We start from the raw sequence: 24970 nt of genomic DNA on the forward strand, positions 1-24970 counted from the left end.
ATACATTTTTATTTAGCTTTATTTAATTTTTTTCAGTTTTAGTTTTTTTAAATTTGAGCTCTTCAAATTCATAGATAAAGAGACAGATAAAACTCCTCTTGCACAGATGTAAAGACATATCAGAAACGTAATTATAATTTTCAAAAGTTTGTGCGCATCAAATTCTCGAGACCTTGCGCTGATGTGCCAGTTGACGTCACGCATCTCCTCCTGTCGTCTTCCGGCTGAAAATAACAGCTTTGCCCAGTCCCACCGCAGGAGACGGAGAGTTCGAAGTGTGAAAGACACCGCTGTGCCAGACATGGCTGGCTTTGAAAACAAGTTGAGTTCTTACACTTTAACTCAGTTAAACGAACTGCTCGAAGATGACGAGAAGCTCAACAAATTGATCGACGAATCGGAAGAGGTAAGTTTATTTTTCTCGTGAAGACCGTCGCGAAGTTACCGCGGCGAGTTGATTTGTAATCTGGAACAGCACCATTTTATACAGAGGTTCTGCATCGTAGGCCGTGTTTATTTCTATACTTTTAAATTCTTTGTTTTACAATTACAACGTCTTTAAACTAGGAACTATTTAAATCTGAACGTTTCTGTGCGTGATTTCAATTTGGTTTGTTTTTGACGTCGCGGACTATAACAAAGTGTTATGTCATCCGTTAAACAAAACATTTTCAATAAGACAAAGTGACCTTGTCACAGAAGCAGAAACGGTTCAACCTACCGTATATAATAACGACATTGAGTTAGGAACATACATTTCCTCTAGAGTCTCTGCTTTGTTTTCCATCTCCGATCAGTGATGAAAGTCATTTTCTCGTGATCCTCTTTTGTAATTTATTACTGGCATTGGTCATATGTATTTCTGTTTTTATTTGTAGTAGCATTTCATTTCTCTTTAGGATTAGTAACGTTAAGTGACAGTTCTTTAGTAAATGTTTTTTTTTTATGTTTCTTATAGGCAAGGTGTATGATGTGCTTGTTCCCTTTTTAAAACCAACTAAGTCCCTGGTGATTTTATGTATAAAGGAAAAGTCTGTGGCAATGTAGTACATGTTACACTGTGTCTTTTATTCCACCATTTGCCATAATCATTGGATTTTTAATCAGTTTGTCATCTCAATTATAATTGTTGATGCATAACCATAAATGTATTCACATCATACTATAAGCACTGCCAATGCACACAGTATCAGTACCAGGTCTCTGACTCTCTGTGTAAGTTCAAAGTTTGCTCACTCGTGTGTTTGCATATTCTCAATTAGATCGTATTCTGGGCATGTTCACAGCTTTGAGTTGATTTGACCTTTCAGTTCATGGGAAGATGTGAACCTTGACTCAGTATGTGTCACAAGAGGATGTTTGATCTGGCAACACTGTAACTTGGTGCTATAAAAGGTTTTTTTTTTATTTACCTGGCTAAAGAAGTTATTTATAAAGGTCTCTCTTAATCATTTACCTATTGCTTTTTAAATGAATATCTTTCTTAAAACTTGCCTAAGCATTCTTTAAAAAAAACAAAACTCTTGGCTTTCACTTAACTGTTAGTACTAGAATGGTGCTCCAGAAGCCAAATATAGTAACAATTCATATTATGTAGAACGTTATTATCTGCCACATGAATACAATGGCTGTGGATTCATATATGGGTCTACATGTCTTTTAGAAGGCTGTGTTAGTTTAATGTGATGAATACTTTCCCTTAGTCAGATTTGGAAAGGAGCATTATGTAATCAGTGAAGAGCAATAATTTGCATTTCACAAGCTAGGATTGGTGTATTAACCGGATAATTGGTTTCAGTATTATCTGTCACCATCTACTTAATGTTAACAGATGATTTCTGCTTTCTTTGATGTATAAAGAACAGTTTCTCTAACTGTATATTATTTTGAGTGCTTGTTTGGGTATTTTATTTTTATCCCAATCATGTAATATGTAGGACATCCTGGCACAGGCTGTATAAAATCTCAGAAGAACAAATGCTTTCTAACCTGCCAGCTGACATAGGCAGGTGTTTGAGAAACATGTGAAATCTGTCACTTCTTCCTGTTATGCACTCTGACACATGATACCTAAACTGAAACTGCAGAAGTTCACCTGTTGAAAAGGGAGGAGTCATGACAGTTAAATACTGTTAAATGTTCCTAATGTCAGTCATAGTTTCTTGAGTCACCAGAGGTGGCATGTTGCAATTGTATTGTTTTTTCTTGGAAATGGGATGTCTTCTCTGTGGACTTGTTTTGTATTTTGTGATTCTATGATGTACAGCTAGCTACCCTTTGCCACCGACCCCTATTTTTATTCATGCTTTTGGGCCATAACATTCTGTTGCAGTAGTAAGGACGTTGTGAACATCCGGTATACAAGTAGAGGCTTAAGGCGAAGTGACCTGAATATCAAAGTCCTACAGATTCTAATCAATTTCAGCATAAATAATTTTAAGCCTCTTAACTGATTCTCAGTGGTGAATCTCTTTTATATGCATGCATACTAATTTATACGAGGGAGGCACATACCCATTTACACCTGTTTTTTTTAATCCCATCTCTTTTGTCTATTTTCAACCATTCCTGTCCTGATTTCTTTGAGGGGAGGGTCTATGGGCGGGTAAATGTATGGACTTTTTCGTATCTTTTACACGTAAGCTCTTTTACGCATTGGGTCAGTAGTCCACATTTAGGCATTTAAAGCAAAAATAACTATATTTTGAGAGTTATCATGAAATAAAATTACTTGTATCGTGATTTTGGTCATTTCGCCCACCCCACGCCCATTTGCAACCTTCAGTGTCAGACTTCACTGATGGTCTTGTGTATTAATAAGAGAAAATCCATGCATCCATGTTTCAACATCTACTGGGAAACCTTCCTGAGAGTGGAAGTTTTAAAGTGCCCCATTATGCTATTTTAAAGGTTCCGAATTTTGCTTTGGAGGTCTCCTTCAACAGGTCTACGTGCATCAAAGGTCACAACACCTTCATTTTTTTTCATAATATACATTGCACATCACCTCATTTCTCAAAGACTCTAAAATGACTCGTCCGAAGATTCAGTCTTTAAACCCCTCCTTTCCATGACGACACACTAAAAACAGTAACGATGGCATCCAATTTACCGTATCAATTTGAGTGTGAGTTTTAAAAGTAAAGTAATGGAGGATAGGTCATAGATTTAATCTTAATTTTCCACTGCCCACATACCATGTTATTTACACTTATCTTGAAATGTATCCTGACAGTTCACTCTGTCACCTGAAGCTGCAACATGATGCTGCGAGAGATTTATGAACAGTCAAGTGAAAATATTTACTCTTGTTACAGACTACAGTGACATTGCAAACGTTTTTTTTTTTTTTTTTTTTTTAAGGCATGACACAATACATTCTCTTTCTGTTTTTTTCTGATTGTCTATTCATTTATACTACTGTTTAAAGTTTGGGTTCAGTAAAATGTTTTTAAATGTTTTTGAAATAAGTCTCTTATGGTGTCTCTAAGTCTCACATGATCCTTCAGAAATCATTGTAATATGCTGATTTGGTGCTCAAGAAACATTACTTATTATTATCAATGTTAAAAACAGTTGTGCTGCTTAATACTTTTGTGTAAAAATAACATTTTCAGGATTATTTGATTAATAGCATCAATAGCATTTATGTGAAATATTTTGTGTAACAATGTAAAAGTCTTTACTGTCACTTTTGATCAATGTAATGTGTCCCTGCTGAATAAAATTATTACATTTATAAAAAAAAAATGTACTGACCCCAAACTTTTGAATGGTTGAGTATTTAAATGTATATGTACTCGCCTTTTATTGAATTAATTTGTTCCTTGTGTGTTCTCAGATTAAAGGAATACAACAGAACAAGGAGATGACCCTAGCTAGTAACCGTCTTCTGGCTGAGCAGAACCTTAAACTCCAACCCATGCTTGACCATCAAAAGAACGAGCTTACCAGACGTTACCGGAGCCTACAGGAGCTGTTTGAGGCCTATCAGCTGCGCAACTCCACTCTAGGTAAAATACTGCGATTAAAACATAACTTCCTTTTGTGTCTCTGTCTTTCTGTGTATTGTATGTCCCTCACAATTACACAGCTCGACTTTTACTTGTACAAATGTCCTTTATGTGCATGGGACTATTTTTAACATATGTAAATTTGAAAAGCGGCAATGGAGAGAATGTAAATGTTAGCTTCCTCTGGGCTTTAACTCATATTGTTGTTGTTGTGGCATGTGGACATATGAACTTAGTCATCTTTTCCAGCTATAAGATACTCCTTGAAGGGCCTGTTTTTCAGGTTTTACATGTAATTTTCGTAAACTCTTAGTCTCTGTCCATCACTTCCCCCTATATTTCTCTTCCTCATGGAATAGGAAGGCAGAACTAAACGGTAGCAGATGACTGTCACAGCTGAGAAGGATCTGTGACTTTAAAGAGAACAGGGTTTTCAGTATCCCTCCACACACCCCTCTGCACGGTGTGTGCTGGTGTCATGAATAAAACGCTGTCACTGATTATCCTTTGTGACGCAGCGGTTGCCTGGAAGCTGATTCCAAACAGCATACTAACACTCATTTCATTTTACCATCTGTACACTCAATGTCAGCTGGCTTGGGTTTTGAAATATAGTTGGATCTGCTTTTCCACAAGCTGAGAAGATAAATTCTAATATGGTGCACATGTAGTGTTATTCACACAAACACACAAAACACCATCATAGTAACACACTTGACACTAAAGTAATGCAATAAACATTCATATAAGAATAGGGCTGGACAATAATTCAATATCAATATACTGTATATATCGCGATATATATATATATATTTTTAATAACGGTGATATGATTTTTGAACACATTTCCGATATTTCAATATACTTTACAGGCATGGGCTACGTTTACATGTAACCAGATAATCCATTAGTAATTGGATTGACGGCTCGAACGGACTGAAAAGCCTTCATTTACACACCTTAATCGATCCGATTGAGCTCGATCCAAATGAATTTTCGATCGAATAGAGAGCGGTGGTTGGTTTATTCCTTTTCTAATACGATCGAGACGACATGTAAACACTTGATCGGATTGAAAACCGAAACTGAAAGGACTGCGCATGTGCAATGACGTTGAAATGGCGCATGTATTACGTGCGAACAAGCTGTTTTTCATGTTGAGTAAAGTGTCATAAATGAGCGTCTCGTCATTCTATAATTCTCATTTCACTCAGCATCTGTGAAGTGGAGCAGGACAACGGCCCACCAGTCCTTGTTTCAGACTCTCATCCACCACAGACAACTAGTTTTGGGCGCGTGCACTTTTTATTTTTATTTTTTACAGTCTATGGCGGGGAGGGGCATTTTAACTGCGTGATAAATATAAGTAGCGGCACAACGGTTCATATGTTCATTGTCTCCAAATTATCACCAGAAATTGATAAATATTAAGTCTGCTGTTTAAAAAAAATAAAGAATCAATGTAGGAGAATAGTTATTATGTGCAAACAGCGTTAAACTCTATTTGTGCAGTGTGCGCATGTCAAAAAATCATCTCCGATTTGAAGCTTAAAGCTTGTGACCCGATCACTTGTTTAGCGTTCATGTAAACACTATTCAGATTCATCAATCGGAATGAATTCAGGGTGTCATCAACACTCAAAATGTCCCTCAGCAAAAAGTTTTTTTTTTTTTTTTTTTGCAACTGAGCACTTTTCTTATTCTTTATCCTGGCTGAAGCACTTTTTTCAATCTATAAGAATAATATAATCAACCTATGTTAGCCTATAGTTTAAAGTTAAAGATATTAATAATTTGAGTCTTATGTTTATTTGATGGTGATTTCACATTTCTTGTTTGTATGAAGGCTAAATACAAATAAAATATTAACAATAATTTATTTGTACCATTTTTATTTCTAAAATATTATAAAGTTTTATAGGAGGAGGTTTCAGAGACTTGGCAAATTAATCTTTCAGAAGTTTGTAGGTACAGACATTCATTGTGGGCGTTCTTGGCAGTTTTTCCTGAGGCTTTTATACTGTTCATATCGATATTGGAATTATATTGTATCAACCGAAATTAAGAAATATATTGTGATGTATAGGGCTAGACGAAATGGCCAAAATTTATAAGAACATTAGAACTAGGAAGTAAACCTTAATCTCAAAATTATTCAACCCCTTCATGACAAGCATCTTTAGTACTTAGTAGCACCCTTTTGCTGTTATGACCTGCTGCAAACGAGATGTTTAACCAGACACCAGCTTCTGGCAGTGTTTCTGAGAAATCTTAGCCCATTCCTCATGAGCAATGGCCTCCAGTTCAGTAATATTCTTGGGTTTGTGTGCTGCAACCGTCTTCTTCAAATCCCAGGTGAGTCAGCAGTGTTGCCAGATTGGGACGGTGATTTCCAGCCCAAAAGCTCACCAAAACCCGCCCACTACAAGAAAAAACCGCCCAAAATTTTACTGCCAAAATAATGTGATATAATTTCATTACCATGTCATTTAAGGTTGATAAGCACAATTTGTATCTCCTTAAAACAAAATAACGATGATAAAAAAAAAAAAAAAAAAAAAAAAAATTCCAGCAAAACAGATCAAAACAGGGCAATAATTAAGGAGAATTAGCCAATATGACTAAAATGTCCAGGTGGACACTGCCAAAACGGCAATCAAGAAACGAACCGATGACTTTAACCCTCGGAAGTACACATTGCAGAACATAACGCAGAATTTAGCAGTCAAAACGGATTCATCTTTGATTCAAACCTTTTTCAGCAGCTGTCAGGGACAAGTAGAGTGCAGTCTGGATGGTGTAAAGTTGCAGATGTTTGGTTAGGCTAGTGTGCACATATGACATGGACAGGAATCGTCCCATTTTTTATTTCAATTCAAGTCATTCAACTGTGCTCTCCTCTCAGAGTTATATTCACCATAGAGTGATCTCCTTCCACGTGTGCGTTTTTTAGAGTTGCTCACTACTGTACACTCTTTTGTATAGTAGGGCTATATGTCACTTTGCCTTAGCGATCACTTGAATATACAGCAGCTACAACTTCTCGCGCTCAATCGCGTCTGCCTGCGGATGGATCGCTGATTGGCTAAAAGTGCGTGCTCGTCGGTGATGTCAACACTAACGCCAGCTGACTCTGCCATGAGCGTGTGTGTACAGTAATGTCATGATGACTGATTTTATGGACTACATGCACTTTAGTTTCGTTTTTTTTAACCAATTAGACTTTAAAATGTAGATGTTTGAAAACCGCCGAAATGATCCCAAACCAGCCCAAATTTTGACCACCCGCCCAAAGCCTTTTTTACCCGCACAATCAAATTCAAAACCGCCCAATTGGGCGGGAACCCGCCCAATCTGGCAACACTGTGAGTCAGGTGACTGTGATGGCCACTGTAGAATCTCCCAGGACTACTTCTGCTCCCAAGCCTTGGTGGGATTTGATTTTTGGGATCATTTTCCTGTTGGAAGCTTAAGCTTCCTCGCTGACGGCATCACGTTTTCTCCTAGGATTTCCTGATACTTCAATTAATCCATCTTGCCTTCCACATGCTGCAGGTTTCCAGTGCCAGAGGATGCAAAGCAGCTCCAGAGCATCATGAGCCACCATCATGCTTAACTGAAGACAGTGTGTTCTTTTCAGCATATTCTTCATTCTTCTTCCTCCAGACATACATAGGATCCACATGGCCGAAAAGTTCCATATTGTTTCATCTCTCCACAGAACAGAAACTTCTGTGGCTTATTTATATGATTTTGAGCAAGTTGGAGCCCACTTTTCTTGTGCTTTTGGGTCAGAAGTGGTGTACGTCTTGGAGTTCTAGCATGTGTTTAGTACGCGCCATACTGTGCAAGCTGAAACCTCAGTGCCTGTTGCCACCAAGTCTTGCTGCATGTCTTTTGCAGTCACTCAAGGGTTTTTCTGAACCTGCCTTCTCAGAAATCTGGTTGCAGCCAGTTACTTTCTGTCCCGTCCAGGTAGTGTAACCACTGTTCCTTTAACTTTGAACTTGCGAACTATGCTGCCAACGGTGTCTCTAGGAACATTTAGTGCCTTCGCTATCTTTTTGTTTCTTGATTTCCTGATTTTTTGGACCATTCATTTGACTTGTCATATTTCTAACATGCAGTCAAACGTGACACTCAACAAAACTAGCCAGTTCAGGTTATATATCTTTACCTTGAAATAAAATGACTCATACAGTGAAATAAATAACTCTTCAACAGTTAAATAAAAGTTAAAGCATGCCATGCTCTACTTGACCCTATGATTCACCCGTAGTTCAAGCCAGGGTTGCCAAGTCCACAGTTTTCCCTACACCAGACATTATTTGTAGCACACCACCCATCCAATAATCTCTTTGCTCTTAGTTTCATTCTGATAAGAAACAGTCTCAGCCTTTAATTTCTGTCCATTTTATCACAACATGCAAACAATATATGGCATTTTGACGCTCATAAATGTGAAGTGCCAGATCGCTGCAGCGCAAGAACATCAAAAGGTATGCTGAAAGATACAGTTCATTTTTCCGAAATGTCTCGTAATTGTTCAATCAGTGCAGTTGAATATAACACTTTGGGCCCTGTTGTTAATTTTAACATCTAATATTATAGCAATGTACAAAATTAGAGGGTTCCCTGCAACATTAGTTGGGAGTTTTCAGGGTTTTTTTTTCTTAAGAAAATCAAACGATTGTTATCTGCAGATATCATTCAGAATAATGGGCTTATCGATATTGGGGGAAACTTCTTTAAAAATGTTTTTTTTTTTTTATCTTAGCAACAACAAACTTTTAAAAAGCAGAGTAAATGGACTGCATTTATATAGCGCTTTCACAGACCCAGTGGCCACCAAAGCGCTTTACATTTTTGCCTCACATTCACTCACTCATTCATACACCGACGGGCGACGGCGGTGTCAGACATGCAAGGCGCCATCCAGCTCGTCGGGAGCAGTTGTAGCAGCTCGGGAGCAGCTCTGCGGAAACGCATCTCAAACGCATTGAACGACACTCGCATCTGACAGTGGGGCAAGCCATGTAGTTTTATGATTTAGTTTGATGCGCTTAATATAAAGCAGATGTTGGAAGCAATTAATATAAAGCAGATGTGTTCACAACATCAAAGTATATCGATATAATTTGTCCCATCCTTGGAGGGAAACTCGTAGAAGTTCAGCACGTGCAGTTAAAACAACTCTGCATTCATTCGGTACACATACGTGCTGAACTGAAACACCCATACCAAAAATAGAAAAGACCAAATATCTGTACCCTACACCCATAATAGAATGATACAAAAACTCGTATATTAAATGTAATCAGTTTTATTTAAATAAAATATTTATATTTGTTTGTTTGTAATTTTATAAAATATATATATATATATATATATATATACATACATACGGTGTGTGTATATATATATATATATATATATATATATATATATATGTATATATATTATATTATATTATATATAATTTTTTTTTTTTTTTTTTTTTTAGATGTGGCTGAGCCTTATGGTGTAGCAGTATTGAATTTAAAATTGAGAGGAGTTTTCCACTGTGAAACCCCTCACTTTTCACTTCCAGCCCCTCACATTAGATGTTTGCCCCCTTTGAGGTCCAGCTCTTTTTTATTATTTTGGCATAGAGGAAATAAACATGGTGTACTGTCATCTGTATACAGATGAAGAGAAAGATAGTGGCTTTGGTGAAATGTAGGTTACCCACTTTCCCAGGCTGGGGCGGTTGGTTATGCCCCAGATAAGGATTTACTGGCTCAGCAGCAACAGCAGCAGTGCCAGTGTCAGTGCATCTGGACAGGGTTGCCGGCAGGCTGGCCAGTCAGCCGTTCCCTTGACCCAGATAAACAAAAAAAGCCCTAGTTATCAGGCTAAATTGTGTGGTGAGGTTCCTGTGTGTACATTAACTCACTGCCACCACTATTCCGAAAGCCACACCATGACAACAGAGCAGCTATGTGGGGTGTTTCAGCGTGACGGCCCATTCTGATGCTGCGGTGTTCTGGAGTAACAGTGTGGCTTTGTGCCCTGAGCAATGTCAGAAACAGGGGTTGGAGAGGGGAAGTCGAATGCTTACACAAACACGGACACACGCAGACAGTATTTTTTCCGTCTTTCTTTGTTCTCTCACACACTTGCACAGAGCACAAAGTAAGTTGAATAGGCTAGCTGTAGACTAATAGCTGTCTCATGACTTGCAGGATGTTTGGAATGAAATAAAACATTGCGTTGTGGGATACAGTATTTCACACAGCATGCTTTGTTGTATAATGTTTATTTAGGCAAATGCAATAGGTATTTTAAGCATACCAAAACATTTGCATATTGTGCCCATGCTATGTCTATTGTAGTATGCTACTCATACTGTAGCCAGATGCACTTCTAGCATGTGCATGTCACCAAAGTCTGACTGAGAAGTTGAAGAGAACAGCTAAACTGACATGGTTCTTACATGGTTTATTTACTGTACAATTTATGTTTAAAATGGTAAGTAAAGCAAAAGTAATAAAGTGGGTCTTTGTTACCTTCATGTCTCTTAAATCATCCAAAACATCAGGGGCTGTTTCATCCAGTGCTTAATGTGATCAAAATAATATCCCACATTAATAGAACATTAGTGTCTGTGTTAGTGTATTAAACACAAGCCTCTATTTAAAAGTCTCTGCCCTCCCTTGCTTTCCTGCTCCATTTTCATTTGCCTCCTACAAGGTCGGAATAGTTTTAGGTTGTTTACTGTCAGTTTCTGTTTGTTGAAGCATGTACACTGAATCATACGGCTGATAAGTGTGCCAGCTTCTGTTATATATAGCAGTAGATATTTCTTAGATATTGAGCTGATCTGAGGTCAGTTTTGATTAACAGTGTATCATCAATCACCAGTATCAGCTGATCGTTTAAGAACAAGCAGTGAGTTAATTAGATTGTCATTCAAAAGAGGACAGAAAAAGGCCTTTGCCTTATTGATTATAATGGGAGAATTCTTGTTTTTTTTACATCACTCTATGAAATAATCAGTGACTACGTTTACAAGCTGTCAATATTCGGGTTATGGTCGGGTTAAGGTTTTTATTGGGGTTTCTGAAACATTCGGAATAACCCGTTTACATGCGTGAGCAGAGAGAGTTACTCCTGTATACATGGAAATTGTAATCAATTGGCAATATCCCGATGTAAACGGCGGCGCACGGTTAGCGTCTGGACGTACGGACAACCTTAAGATGCAATATGCGTCATTTCTGATTCTTCTTCCTGTATCCAAAGACAACAACAGCAGCAGCAGCACGCGGATAATGAATAGTTCGGGGCAGATAGCGATCGCCTTTGTTTGCGCTTTGGTGCTGGTTTCCTCCTCGCTCCAAAAGCATGGTGCTGTGCTGCGTCTCGGCATGTTTACCTCTACTTCTTGTTTACTTCCGGTATACTGCACGCGGGTTTTTGTATGCGCCAGACAGCACATACAAGAACTTCCTCTACTAAAAAGACTAAGATTCCTTGCGAATAGAACATGCGCAGAACACAAATCAATGTTCCTTTTGATGGGGATATGCCGATACGCGTTTACATGACCAAATATTCGGGTTAGAAAAGGGGTAACCCTGAGATCATATTCGGGTTTTTGCCGATGTTTACATGGCCGTGAGCGACCGGGTTATTGCTAATATTCCGGTTTTGAACGGGTTATTCGCTGCTTGTAATTTGTAAACATAGTCAGTGTTTAGTGGCAGGAAAACAAAAAGCACCAATATTTCGGTGTCTGCAATTGTGAGCTTTATTGACAAATGGTAAACGACAGCTACAGTGTTTCATTTGAAACGACTTGTAAAGAAACAGCTAGGGATGCAACGATACCGCTTTTTCAAAACCGATCCGATCCGATACCAAAATTCTGAGTATTGGCCGATACCGATACCAATCCGATACCAGTGCAGTTTTTTTTATATCAAGTAAAATTTATATAACTCTGTGTTTAACACACAAAAGAGTGATTATTAGTTCAACACACAATCTACTTAATACAGATAACTTAATTTTAAAGAAAAACAACAAATCCAAAAAATATTTGATCATAATCTGTGACAAAAATGCTATTATAAACTAGATTAGTGGATAATTCAGCAGTAAAATTTAGTCTAGAAAAATCACGAGTGCACAATAATTGTATAAAATCTGAACATTTAGTGAAAAGAATTAGGGGAACAAATAAGAGACAATAAGTGTAACACTAAATCTGGTCAAACGTTACAAATGGATTGTTGTTTTTGTATTGTTGTAAAATACATTCATGAAAAACAAGATAACAAAAATCAAAAAGATAAATTATTATATATAGCCTATATAGGCTACTATAAAATTGAGACATGTTTTAAATGTATAGCACAGCTGTTTAATGAGGCAGCAACATATGATAGATAGGACAGAACAAGAAAGGCTATTAATAATCTTTCATTGCGCAAAAGTAGTATGATATGATATGATTATGAAAGACTCCAATACAGTGCGGCACACATCGCTTATGCGCATCGCGAGCGCAGAATGATGTGCTTGAAGCAACACGGAGTCACAGCGCGTCGAGTCCGCATTTAAAAGTTCAAAGCACAAAGGAAATACATATTGATGCGTAGTGTACACAGTATCTATCTAATCTATGCAATCGTTTATTGAGCCTTTTCTTTTAACAGTTTTAAATTTCAGTTACTGTGCGCGTGAAGAACTATAGGCTATAGTGCTCTGACTCTACTTTAGTGTTGCGATCTAACAGACGCCCGGTAGAAAGTAACATGATTTAGTTACAGCAATAAAGTCCAGCAATATAAAGTTGTTTTATGCGAAACCATAGACCTTTATCTACAGATCAAGTATAATAATAGTAACATTGAATCATCTTGGAGAGTTTCATCGTGTTGACTCTTGTACCCGAACGCGACGCGCTGTTTGATGCTGAATGGAGAATGACTGACAGCCGCAGCGGAGGGAAAAAGTTTACGTGGTCTTGAATTTAATGACTTAAATATTCATTTATATCTCACATTATACTATATAATGGCTTCAGAACACTTAGAAGATAGTGCACGAAAACTTTATGGTGCTTTATAATGTTTTTGTGCCTTTTGTGGGGCTTAACAATAACACAGAATAATATGCACAATATCGGATTTGGATCGGCCTCGTCTGACCGATACCCGATCCGGCAAAAATGGCAGTATCGGAGCCGATACCGATACTGAGTATCGGATCGATGCATCCCTACAGCATTACTGGGCAGGGTCGAGTTAGTAGTTCAGTTGTAATGTGGTGAACATGGCAAGAGCAGCCTGTTGAGTGGTTGAAAAACATGTAGCATTATGGATGGTATTTTCATTGTAGCATGAACTACAACACACAATGACACTTTTGTAAGTTGCACCTGCCGGGAAATTAAATGTAAATAGATGTAAATCAGTGAAGGGAGCTGGACTGATAGTCAAACGTGGCCATAGTAATAAATCGCAAGCTATCAAAGTGTTGCTTGTGATGTCTGACAGCCTTGATTTATGATTAATCAAAGCTTATATTGATGTATTTGTTCTGTAAATTTATTTAATTAGTATTATTATAGGTTTTGTGATTTTTAAATGGTGTAACATTTATTTTCCTTTGTTTTGAGCTATGTCTAACTGTTAAGTATAGAACATTACACATTTCTCTCTTGATAATGATTAATGAATGGCTGTTGATAATGATTAATGAATGGCTGTTATGTAAAATGTTATGTAATTTAATCAGATAATACTTTACATTAGTTTCTGACGCAAGCGTTTGTTGACCTCTGAGAATTGCTGATAGACTCATGGAGTTGTACAGTGAAATCTGATGCTGCGGCTCCTGAGCTAAAAGGTGAAACACACCCTGTTGATGCCTCGGCTAATTTACTTAAGGCACGCACACAAAGGGTGCTTCTCAATTCTTATTTGTGCATCCTCGTTTCCTTTCCTCGCGTCTCAGCTCCACCCCCTGCAGGATGCGAGGGAAGGCTGCAAGGAAAGAAAATGAGGACGGAGGAATTGAGAGTTTTTTTTTTATATAGGACTATATATACTTTGGAATACTTGACCACTCGAGCGTCACTTCACTGCGTCATCAGCAGCGCTCAAAGGATCTGCCCTTATGTTGTTGAAGTTTGGTTATTTAAAGGAGTCATAATGTGCAATTTTCACTTTTCCATGAGAATCAATGTATGTTATGATTGACTAACGATTATACATTGGCCGGGATGCCGATATTCAAAAGTGAAGCGTTTGTTTACCCCAGGGTTCTTAAACTAGCCAACGAACACGCGCACTCAAATACGAGATTTCAATTTCTCCCCCGACTTGACGTCAAGACGGGGCCGGATATACCATATATGGACACCGCAGAGGAGGCCCGCCCTGCCCCTCTCCCCATCATATTCAGTCAAGAAAGATGCAGAAACGTAGTGCACACGTGAGTTGCTCTGTGGTTGACTGTCATAATCCACATTCTAATGTTTTTTCTTTACCCAAAACTGACCAAACTACAAGGGACAAGTGGATGAAATTTATTTTTAATGACGCTGTTCCAACAACCATCTCAACTTGCTCAACGTTAGGTGTCTGCGCTAAACATTTCACAAAAGAATCTTTTACATCATTGTATTGATTTTTTTATATAATAGATAAGGATAGATACATTTAAAAAACAGTCAAGAATTAATAAACATAAAGAAAAACATAACGTTACATGTCTGCAGATGAAAATGATTAAATATCTAAAAAACCACAACGTCAAAAAAGGCAAAAACAACACATTATAGCAAACGTTAAGCTCTATAACCACTGTAAGCTGAAAATAAAGTAGACTACATCTCCGTTAATGTAATCTACATTAAGTTAAAGCTAAACTTATGTGGGAGAAAATAGCAAAAAAAACGTTTTAGCTCGTTACTGATGTTAATGTATGTCTCAGTCAAAAAAATTGTCTTTACCATTCAGAGACATGTTGATGTAGACGTCCTTCAATTGACTGTTGTTCCTCTTCCGTTTCCAGCTCTGGTTCAGAGTCTGGCTCAAACATATACGGTTGAATCCCGTAGGTCGCGGCCAGGTCGGGTTCATTAACAACTTGCGCCATGATCTCTTTTTGGAATGATATGCTGAAGTTACCTGCGGTGTCAAGCCCCCTCCTTCCTACCACCAATCAACGTGCCCCTCATTTGCATTATTAAAATGACCGTCCACGACAGCCAAAACCTCGCATTAGATCTCGCGAGACAATAATGCATTCAGAAATAAGGGTCAAACGAGCTCTGTGTTTATTTTTTCCCAATTTTTCTTTTTTAGAAGGGCATGAAATGACTATAATAGAGCGTGGGTATCAAAGTTAATAGTACATTATGACTCCTTTAAAGGTGCAGTGTGTAGGTTTTAGCGGCATCTAGCGGTTTGGTTGCGAGTTGCACTAATGGCTCAGCCCACTGCTCACCCCTCCCTTTCGAAGAAGCTACGGTTGCTAAAACGGGACTAGTGCTGCACGATTAATCATATCGCAATCGTAATCGCGATGTCAAGCCTATGCGATTATGTGACGCAAAATGCTGAGATTTTATGTAAAGTAAAAAAATTAGGGCTGTTAACCCAATTAACGCAGCATCTGTTATTTTGTGTCATCCTTTGGCTAGTGTTACATGATCCCGTTCTTATTCGTGCGAATGCTTTAAAGTCCAAACCATTCATGCGCGACAAGTCAAACAGAGAGTGCGCTGCCTGTGAATGTCCGACTGTGACTCACAGAAAGACGCGCGCCCATCCGCATGCACAGACCGGAATAGCCTAGTTATCTTTCGCGCTTGAACGAACAATAACACACACAATTATGCCAAAATGTCGTTTGTCTAGTATCTTCATAACATAAGAGCAGTCTTATGATGGACGTAAAGAGTTGTGAGAGAATGAGGCGCGTGTGAGATCCGCGTCTCTACAACGGCTGCTCTTAAAGGACCAGCAGCCAAAGCTTTCTGTCAGTAAAGTTAATCAAAAAACAAAGGGAACAGAGAAAATTACTCACTGCTCTTGACCAAAGAACTTGTGTAGCTTTTAATAAGGATGAGTCTATATATAATTTATGCAGTGCAGACTGTTTGATAACTTTATTCAATTTCTGTATGTCCTACCTGACAGGGAGGGCACAGGTAAATAAGACTTTTTATGGGTTTATGTGCGTATTATTAAGTTCACTTAAATTAAAAGCTGTTATATTTTTTGAAGCCTAATAAATGTTTTTTAAAAAATTATAGCTTTCTATTGTGGAATCACTGTAATGTTGGATGGCTATAATTAATGTTTTAAATGGGGTGGATTAATTTTTACCCAGACCTCAATGGCTTATTGATCATTATAGATGGTATCAATCATTTAGTTGTTGTTTCTAGTTTGAGTTGAGAAATACACATTTCAGAATTATTACACATCTGTGTGTGCATTTTGCTTTAGAATCAAGCAAGTTGACTCATGAAACCATTTGTTATTATAATGCAATCGCATATCGCAATCGCAATATTGACCTCAATAATCGCAATATGACATTTTCACCAAATCGTGCAGCCCTAAACGGGACAAACATATCGTCGTCTGAGACAGCAGAGATTAGCCAGAGTAAGCCAAGTTTCTGTACCACAGTCCATTATAAACCACATTATGGATAAAGTTTACAAAGCCATAGTCAGGTGAGGATCAAGGGTCTCTTAATATACAAGTTTAGGGCTGCAACTAACGATTATTTTGATAATCGATTAATCGGACGATTATTTTTTCGATTAATCGGGTAAAAAATTCAATTCGATTTTTTGTTTATTATGACTAAATAAAACCCGGTTACACTTTATTTTAAGGTGTCCTTGTTACAGTGTAATTATATATTTAAGTACAGAGTAATATTAAGTAACTACATGTACTTACTATAGGAATAGGGTAGGATTAGGTTGAGGGTTAGTTGCATGTAATTATGCATAATTTACTGTTATTACTACAGTAAGTACATGTAACATATGTAACAAGGACACATCGTAAAATAAAGTGTTACCTAAAACCCTAAATTAGGATATTTATGTGTAAAAGTGTACTTTAAAAAGTGCAAAAGCCACACATTGAGTTTTACAAATATCAATATTTGCATTGTTTTTAATGATAATTGCTGATGGCAAGTTGACAACCATGATTAATGTAAAAAAAAAACATTTATATCCAACATATTGTTTTAACACAATTGTTGTTAAAACAAATTTACACAGACATGTTGTTCAGATGTGAAGATATAAACTAAAAACATCTCAAATATATAATTCATTTAATTTTTATTTAAAATGAATTGAATTATAAGGATAATTTGTAAAAATAAATATAGAAAGACTGAAAACAAGCGTGTGAACAGAGCCGCAGTAGATCGCGTTTGAAAAACAATTAAAACTTAATAGTAGACAAATGCTATATAAAGAGAACGTAATGGAGGTACGCAGCAAGCTAACAGGCTTGATTAAAAAGAAAGGAAAAATGATGCATTAGTGCACAAACATTCGCTGAAAACCACTGAGTACAGTGACTAAAAAACAATAATTTACTGCTGCTGTTATTAACTGCCTTCATATTTAGTGCTTCGCTTTGTAAAGACCGTTTTAATTTAATATTTCTGCGGTAGCACTATTTTAATCCATCACTTATGTTGCGAGCGAACTGATTGCGCAACCTGATGCTCGAGACGCAAAATACAGACATCCCAAGTCTCCCGGAAGTTCTGGAAGTCACCCGCATATTGATAGCGGCTCGCAAATTAGTTCAAACTCCCGGGATTTGAGCGCGCAAGCAAGAGCGCGCATGCGAGACAGAAGAGACTGTGCTCCAAACCGTGTAGCGCGAGCGCGCGGCAGAGCAACGGAGGGAGAGAGACCTTGCGTGTGTGTGCGTGTGTGCCTCATGAAGCGCGTGTAAGACAGAGAGCATCCTGATTGGCCTGTTTCAACCAATCACCAGTAAACGCTCCCCGTGACGTAAGCAGACCAACTAATCGATAATGACATTCGTTGACAACGATTTTCATAATCGATTATTATCGATTTTATCGATTAGTTGTTGCAGCCCTATACAAGTTAATATAATAATCAACTACATATTTTTTCTAACAGGTTAGTTTAGCTGGCTAATATGAGCTGTTATGATGTAGGGCTGTGGCTGAGCTGGTTAAAGCGTAAAGCATTGTTTATACTCGACGCGTCCGCATGAGTGCAAAGGTGCGCGTGGCATAAATGACGTGATTGTAACAGCGCGAGCGCCTCCGCATCCCCTAGACACCATTTACTACACACAAATTAATACATAATATTGGATTAAAATAATGTTGGTTTTTTTTCTCTGGTTTTGAAAACTCTTCGTGATCGACTTAAAATGCTTCCAAGATCGACTTGTCGACCGCGATCGACGGGTTGGTAACTCCTGTGACGTTACTATTTTACGGTCAATAGTACTAATCAGCTGATTGTCAAAGCCATAACAGCGAGGGAGAAGAACTAAGTTACATGAAACAATCCAACTACATATTTTACACCACTGACAAGGGTAAAGTCACTACTCGCGGTGTTTATGGCTAGCTTCTAGCTTTCTGCGGCTTCTCTTTCAAGGTAGTGACGAAACGCGCTCTGTAGCGCTGTTTGTTCGCTGTCGGCTACGGTAGAAACATGACGTCACAATATGTCGACCTTCATAGAAGGGGGTGCCCGTGGTTATGTAGATATAAATGTCTCATTCTTAAGGTAATAAAAACATAACGGTTCATTGAGTAAGGTCTTTATCCGGTTGTTAAGTCGTGACGTAACCACTCTCCGATAATACTGTTTCCGGGTCCAAAGGCCGGGTCCTCTCTACCTACCTACCGCTTTCGCCCGAGTTTTAACGTGTTCCCGTGTTGTTTAAATAGATCGGAGTTAAAAAACAAGTGACATTCAACTGTCATTCTACCGCTTTCCCTGTGACGAGAAAGATAAGAGAAAATGGCTGCAGTTGATAAGGTAAGTTACAAATCTTAAACGAATGAAGAAACTTTGGCGCCAGTGGGTGCTATCCCTTAATCCCTAGTAACACCCACTGGCACTGAAGCGAAAAAAGCTCTTAAGAAAAGGGTTTATTTAGTCTAGGATCTGGAGTGGACGACCGGAGCGCTTGGGCCCGGAAGAGGCTAAACGTCACGCGTGACGTCAGACTTAACAACCGAATACACCACTGAACACATAGTTATGGATCTTATATTGCATTTCTGTCAATAGATCCTCAGAAATATTACACATTGCACCTTTAATTAATTAGTAATAAATAATAATAAAGCATGATACCCTGTTGAAATATGTGAGATGTGTGGTTTATATAAACTGCAAAGGTAAAGTATAAATTAAAATGATTGTGACCGACGTGAAGGGGGAGGAGAATGTATACGTGCGTCACGTTTAGTCGATAAAACACTTCCGCAAAGCATGCAACTGCATCCTTGCTCATGAAGCCTCCTCACTCCTCGATCCTTGCCTCCTCGCGGTGCAATTAAAGAATTGAGATGTCCTTCAAAATGGCTGTGCTCGAACGGTTTCCGGGTCATAGGATGGAGTAGGGCTGTCACGATGTTAGATTTTTCACACCACGGTTATTGTGGCCAAAATAATTCACGATATCGATATATCGCGAGATCTATAGAAACCTTGGGGGAAAAAATGTCAAATCAGTCAAATTCATTTTTACTTTATTTAATTTTTCTTTTTTTGCATTTTTACTTCTTGCGTTCTTATATTTGAATGCACATTTTTGTGAAGTAAGACAAGCATGTTAAGTATATCTGGTTTCAGACTGGAGCGAAACACTGTCTGAATGTTTCCTGAAGAACTGAAAAGCTCTTAAACCTATTGTTGCGCCGGTGCAAGTCATGCAGATTTGAACAAAACAAATCAAGTGCAAATACAAAAATAAGACGAGTAAAGAAAACGGGGTAGCCTACTTAATAATCACCCCTTATTTAAACATATGAAAACAAAAACCCGCTGTTAACAGGTTAATGTCACATTTCCCATTCCATGACTAGTAAAATAATCGCAATTTAATCTCTGTAAAATAGCGTAATCCGCAGGGTGATGGACACGGAGATGGGTAAAAAGGTTGGTGGCTAAACATTCTGCAGATTGGGTTTAAGGGGGTCGCACACCGGACGAGAAGCGCAGCTCTGCGCCGCGTCGCATGTAGCACACCTGACACGCACTTTCTCAGTTCATGGCCAGCAATATTGTTATGTTTAAGGACATTATGAAATTAAGATCATGTCTGTACTATGTTATGATTGTATTGTACAATTAAATACAATCGTTGCTAAGTCTGCAGTCTGAACACTTTACCTCAGTCAGAGCGCATCCGTTAACTGAATGATTTGAGAATCTCACCTGAAAATCCGAGCCATTGCTGGGCGTCGCGGACAGACGCCGAATGGTGCCGGTGGTGTGTGTAAACTCCTAGAACATAATGTGTTCGAATTTTAAAGAATTCTCTGCGCTTCTCGTCCGGCGACCCCCTTTAAAGTGCTGTTTTCTTTGAAGCCGAAGAACTCCCATACCAGAGTGGCTGCGCGGGCGCGCGCTGCGTCGTCTTCTCATTTGATAGATGTCAGCGGGTGCAATACTGCCACCTCAACTGGCGCTAGAGTATACGTGTCATGTCATCATAAAAGTCCTATTCATTTTAAACATCGTGGTTATCGCCAATACCGGTATATTGCCACACTCTAAATTAACACAATGTCGATATTTCAAGCTTTGAATATCACGATTATCGTCAATACCGGTATATTGCGACACCCCTAGGATGGAGGACCGAGGATCGAGGAGACGAGGAGGGATATTGAGAAGCACCCATAGTCTTCAGATTTATCTAGCAGCCTTTGATGTTACACAACGACTTAAGCCAAAAGGTGCCGCTTTCCTTCAAAACAGATCTTACATGTCCCTAACATGTTTAATACCTTTTTAGATTAAAACTATTTATTTACCTAAATTCCCTTGCATTACCACTTTAATATCATATAACATCTTGCTTACATTTACAATGATGCATTTGGCATACGCTTTAATCCAAAGTGATTTACACAGGAATTAAAGTTCTCCGTCGCTACGACAGATTTCCGCTAATTGCAGCGAGTCTAAGACGGATTTCCATCAATTGCAGGGTTCCTGCCTGTCCTTATGTCTTAAATTCACTTTTCATAATTTTAAGGCCGTAAATATGCTTACTTTTCTCAAATAGTGTAATAAATGTCTTAATTTTTGAATAGGTCTTAAATTAAGGAAAGATGAGGTGTATTCACCCTGCTGAGGGGGATGTGATCAAAGCCTGGAGTGGAGCGAAAGCACGTTCCTCTCTGCACTCTAAGCGTTCTTTAATCACTCCGCTCATGGAAAAGTTATTCTAATATGTTTATTTTTTTTTTATGTTTGTGAGAGGATGTGTTGAGAGACTTTGTATTTTGTACTTTGTGTTGTCTTTGTAAAAACTGCGGAAGGGACAGAGTCCAAAACAAATTTCCCTTTGGGGACAATAAAGTATATCTTAGATCATGAACGTCTGAATTTAAAATACTATATGTAACATTTATAATACTATATGTAGCGGTTTGGAAAGTATTCTACACATTTAATAAATATAATTACACAATGTCCAAATGTAGTGAGTGCCTATAGAGAGAAATGCACATTTTATATGGATTACATAAGAGAGTAGTCTGTTTCTATTCGTTTTGAATTGTTTTGCTTAAAAGTAGACATTTCAAGCCTATGTCCAGTAGTCAAGCCTGAAGTAGCAGCCTTTACACTGAGTTTCGGTTCATTTATGAGACGCGCTCCAGTTCACGTGCAATGCAATATCGCGCCGGCGCCTCCATGTCCTGATTATAATGTCTGCTATATTTGCTTCTCATTTATTAAATCTAGGCAATTGGTTGATGAAACCGATTAAAATTAAGATTTATCGGATTTAAATAAGATTAAAATTATTTTACAATTTATACAAAAGAAAATACACTTTAAAGAAAGGCTTTATACAAAACAAAACTTAATGAAGTGGTCAAAATCATGTCTGACCCACTCCATGTTTCTCCCGATATATTGGGCATCTAATGATCCTATCTTACTCATGCCCAGGGCCGTACCCACCATTTAGGTCCCCGAGGTCAGGACCTCGGTAATTTTTCGAAGTGCATATAATGAAGGTTGTGAAATACCTAATGTTAACTCTACTTTGGTGCTGCAATGATATTGCATATCGCCACGATAACCGACTTCATCTGAGCTGCTTTAGGGGGCCTTTCACATGTTTGCGCTCTCACGTTCGTTATTTTAAATGTAGATGTAGATTTTCTTGTTATGGAAACCTCTGGACTCGATGTCCTGACAAGCCGGAGTTTTTGCAACCTCCACAAACACAATAATTTACCATGACGATGATCAATTGAAATACAAAAACTACCGCAAACACAGACTGACGACCGCTCTCACTGAATACCAGCCTACTCTGTCTGCACTAAGCCGAGGGGGCGAGGCTCCCTGTTGTGACGTAAAATGACGCGAAGTTGAGAAAAAAGCAGTTTTTACGAGCAGTCCAAGAAACGCTCACTTTATCTACTAAATTAGTGCCCTTATGTCGTTTTAAAACATTTTAAATCCTGCATTAACTTTTCATATGGTATTTTCATACAAGGTTATATGTTAATTTAGTTTTTATTTTTTTTACCTGCAATATGCTCTTTAACCCCTGTTTACATTGTATGTTTTGGCTAATTGAACCCATGTTATTGCCAGCACACTACTCTACTGCTTGAGCTACAGGAAGGCAGTTTTTAATTGTAATCATTTTTCAGACTTCTTAATAATAACACATTTTTCTTTTCTGTCCCCTCACAGACCACATATCTGGAAACATGCCTTTGGACACATTGCTTGCACTCCTACAAGCAGAAGGGGCCAAAATTGAGGAAGAAACTGAGGTACCTCACTCACCTTATCTTACTCATTAAACTTACTCTTTAAAGATATCTGCTAGGGATTGTTCGACATCTGATGGACTCATTAGATGATGATCATTGCTATTTTCTCTCCCCCCCCCCCTTTTTTCAAATCAGAACATGGCCGATTCGTTCCTCGATGGTGCAGCCCCCCTGGACACATTCATTGATGAGTATCAGAGTAAGAGGCAGCTGGCACACCTGCGGAGAGTCAAGATAGAGAAGCTCCAAGAAATGGTGCTGAAAGGACACCACATGGCTCCGGCTACACCTCAGCCCTCTCGCTCTCAGGACCTTCCCTCCTGGCCAGCTGTTCTCCATAGAGAGGTCAATGGTTCCCCTATGCCGTTGCCCCGCCGGGCTCCTCCTCTTCCCCCTGTTAAAGTCACTCAAACTCCTGCTGTCCAGCCCGCCACAGCCGTCTCCTACTCTCCTACCTCTCCGTTCTCTCCCACTACTCCATACCCCCCTATTCCCCCCAGAGCTGGAAACACACCACTCATTCTTAACCAGGGATACCCCAGCATGTACATGCAGCAATACCCCCCACCCGTGCCCCAGAGACCCTCTCCACGCATGGCACCCCAGCCAGGCTTCATCATGCAGTGAGCGTGGGACATTACAGTCCGTGGATGAGAAACAAAATGCACACTGGACATTCATTCAAGCCGTTTGTTGGTCCTTCAAGCTGCATGTTATAAAATATTGTACGCCAAGATGGGAGTCTTGTCATGTGTAAAATGAACAAGACTTTTCTGCAATCAATGGGGCATCTGCAACAGGATTTTCAATTTGCACTTTAGACTACTTTTGTATTTGATTAGTCATGCCTGGTTATGGAGTCGTACTGTTCCCGTTCGGCCCTCTTCACCAGCGTTAGATCAAGTAAAGATATTTTACATGAGCCTCAGGTGCTCCCATACATGATAAAGACATCAAAGTTCAAGAACAGGGCTTCAGTTAGGCCAGCTGGACAGATATGAAGAGCCAAGGTTTGATGTGTTAGATTCTGTTTGCGTTGTCAAGGTCATGCTAATATGTCAGTTCAACCACTCTTCAGACATTTCATACCTGAAAAAGCTGCTTTAACAAAAACGTAATGCCTATGCAAACAGACCGAGACCGGACTGTGCTGATTTTATTAGGTGAAAGAATCAAACAATTTTTTGCTCTCCGGGTTTTCTCAGACCTGCAGCCAAAGATGTTATTTGTTTTTCAGTGGATCTAGTTTTGGGCTGGTAGCAGTAAAACCGTGTGATTTAGTAGAGGTTTTGGTTTAAATGTGGGTGAAAATTTGGTACTAATGTTTTGGATAAGATTGGGTGATCAGAGCTACAATGGAGAGAGGACCTAAATGCATCTCTGATACGAGCAAATTCGTGCTGATGTAGGGAGCTTGTTGGCTAGAATTGGGAAAAAGTGAGAGTGAACGGTAGTGTCATGGGGAAAAAAATGCTCAAATGAGTTATTTTTAATCATGTAAGTGTGAACATTTCTGAAGCATATTTGCTTGTATTGACATTACCATGCATACTTAAACTGATGCTCTATGCATAATTTACCATTTTAATGTTTATATCAGACACCATAATCCTTCTTGTTTATTTTTGCCATCTAGTGTAAAGATGTTCATTGGAGATGTGCTTCCTTTTCCATAAACCCCTCATAATAAGTGATATTTAATGTTTAACTAATATAGCTACGTTTATTTAAACTTTTTTTTATTTTTGCTCCCCCCCCCCCCCCCCCACACCTTGTAACTTTACTGGTAAAATTGGACTTACCTGTGTCATCAGGTCTGTTACATATTTTCTGTCCAAATATGTAGTATTACCTTAGTCCATACCTTTTGTTTTCACGCTGGATCT

At 38.6% G+C, this 24970-nt stretch overlaps 1 protein-coding gene across 1 annotated transcript; it reads left to right on the forward strand.

Moving 5' to 3' along the window:
• The first annotated feature begins 230 nt into the window (after positions 1-230).
• vps37ba (VPS37B subunit of ESCRT-I a) lies at positions 231-24816 on the forward strand. The gene is made up of 4 exons (XM_056257424.1): positions 231-406; positions 3842-4013; positions 23002-23084; positions 23220-24816. The coding sequence occupies exons 1-4, from the start codon at positions 302-304 to the stop codon at positions 23709-23711; spliced, it is 852 nt and encodes a 283-aa protein (XP_056113399.1). The 5' UTR covers positions 231-301; the 3' UTR covers positions 23712-24816.
• Positions 24817-24970: the final 154 nt, after the last annotated feature.

Source organism: Rhinichthys klamathensis, unplaced genomic scaffold, assembly GCF_029890125.1.
Source record: "Rhinichthys klamathensis goyatoka isolate OS25496 unplaced genomic scaffold, OSU_Roscu_1.1 h1tg000137l_1, whole genome shotgun sequence".
NCBI classification, from domain to species: Eukaryota; Metazoa; Chordata; class Actinopteri; order Cypriniformes; family Leuciscidae; genus Rhinichthys; species Rhinichthys klamathensis.

Excerpts from the sequence above, each read along its gene's own strand:
- vps37ba (XM_056257424.1), top strand. The coding sequence starts at position 302 with ATGGCTGGCTTTGAAAACAAGTTGAGTTCTTACACTTTAACTCAGTTA. Across the intron at positions 407-3,841 it reads TGATCGACGAATCGGAAGAG|ATTAAAGGAATACAACAGAA; the intron begins GTAAGTTTATTT and ends GTGTGTTCTCAG. Across the intron at positions 4,014-23,001 it reads GCTGCGCAACTCCACTCTAG|ACCACATATCTGGAAACATG; the intron begins GTAAAATACTGC and ends GTCCCCTCACAG.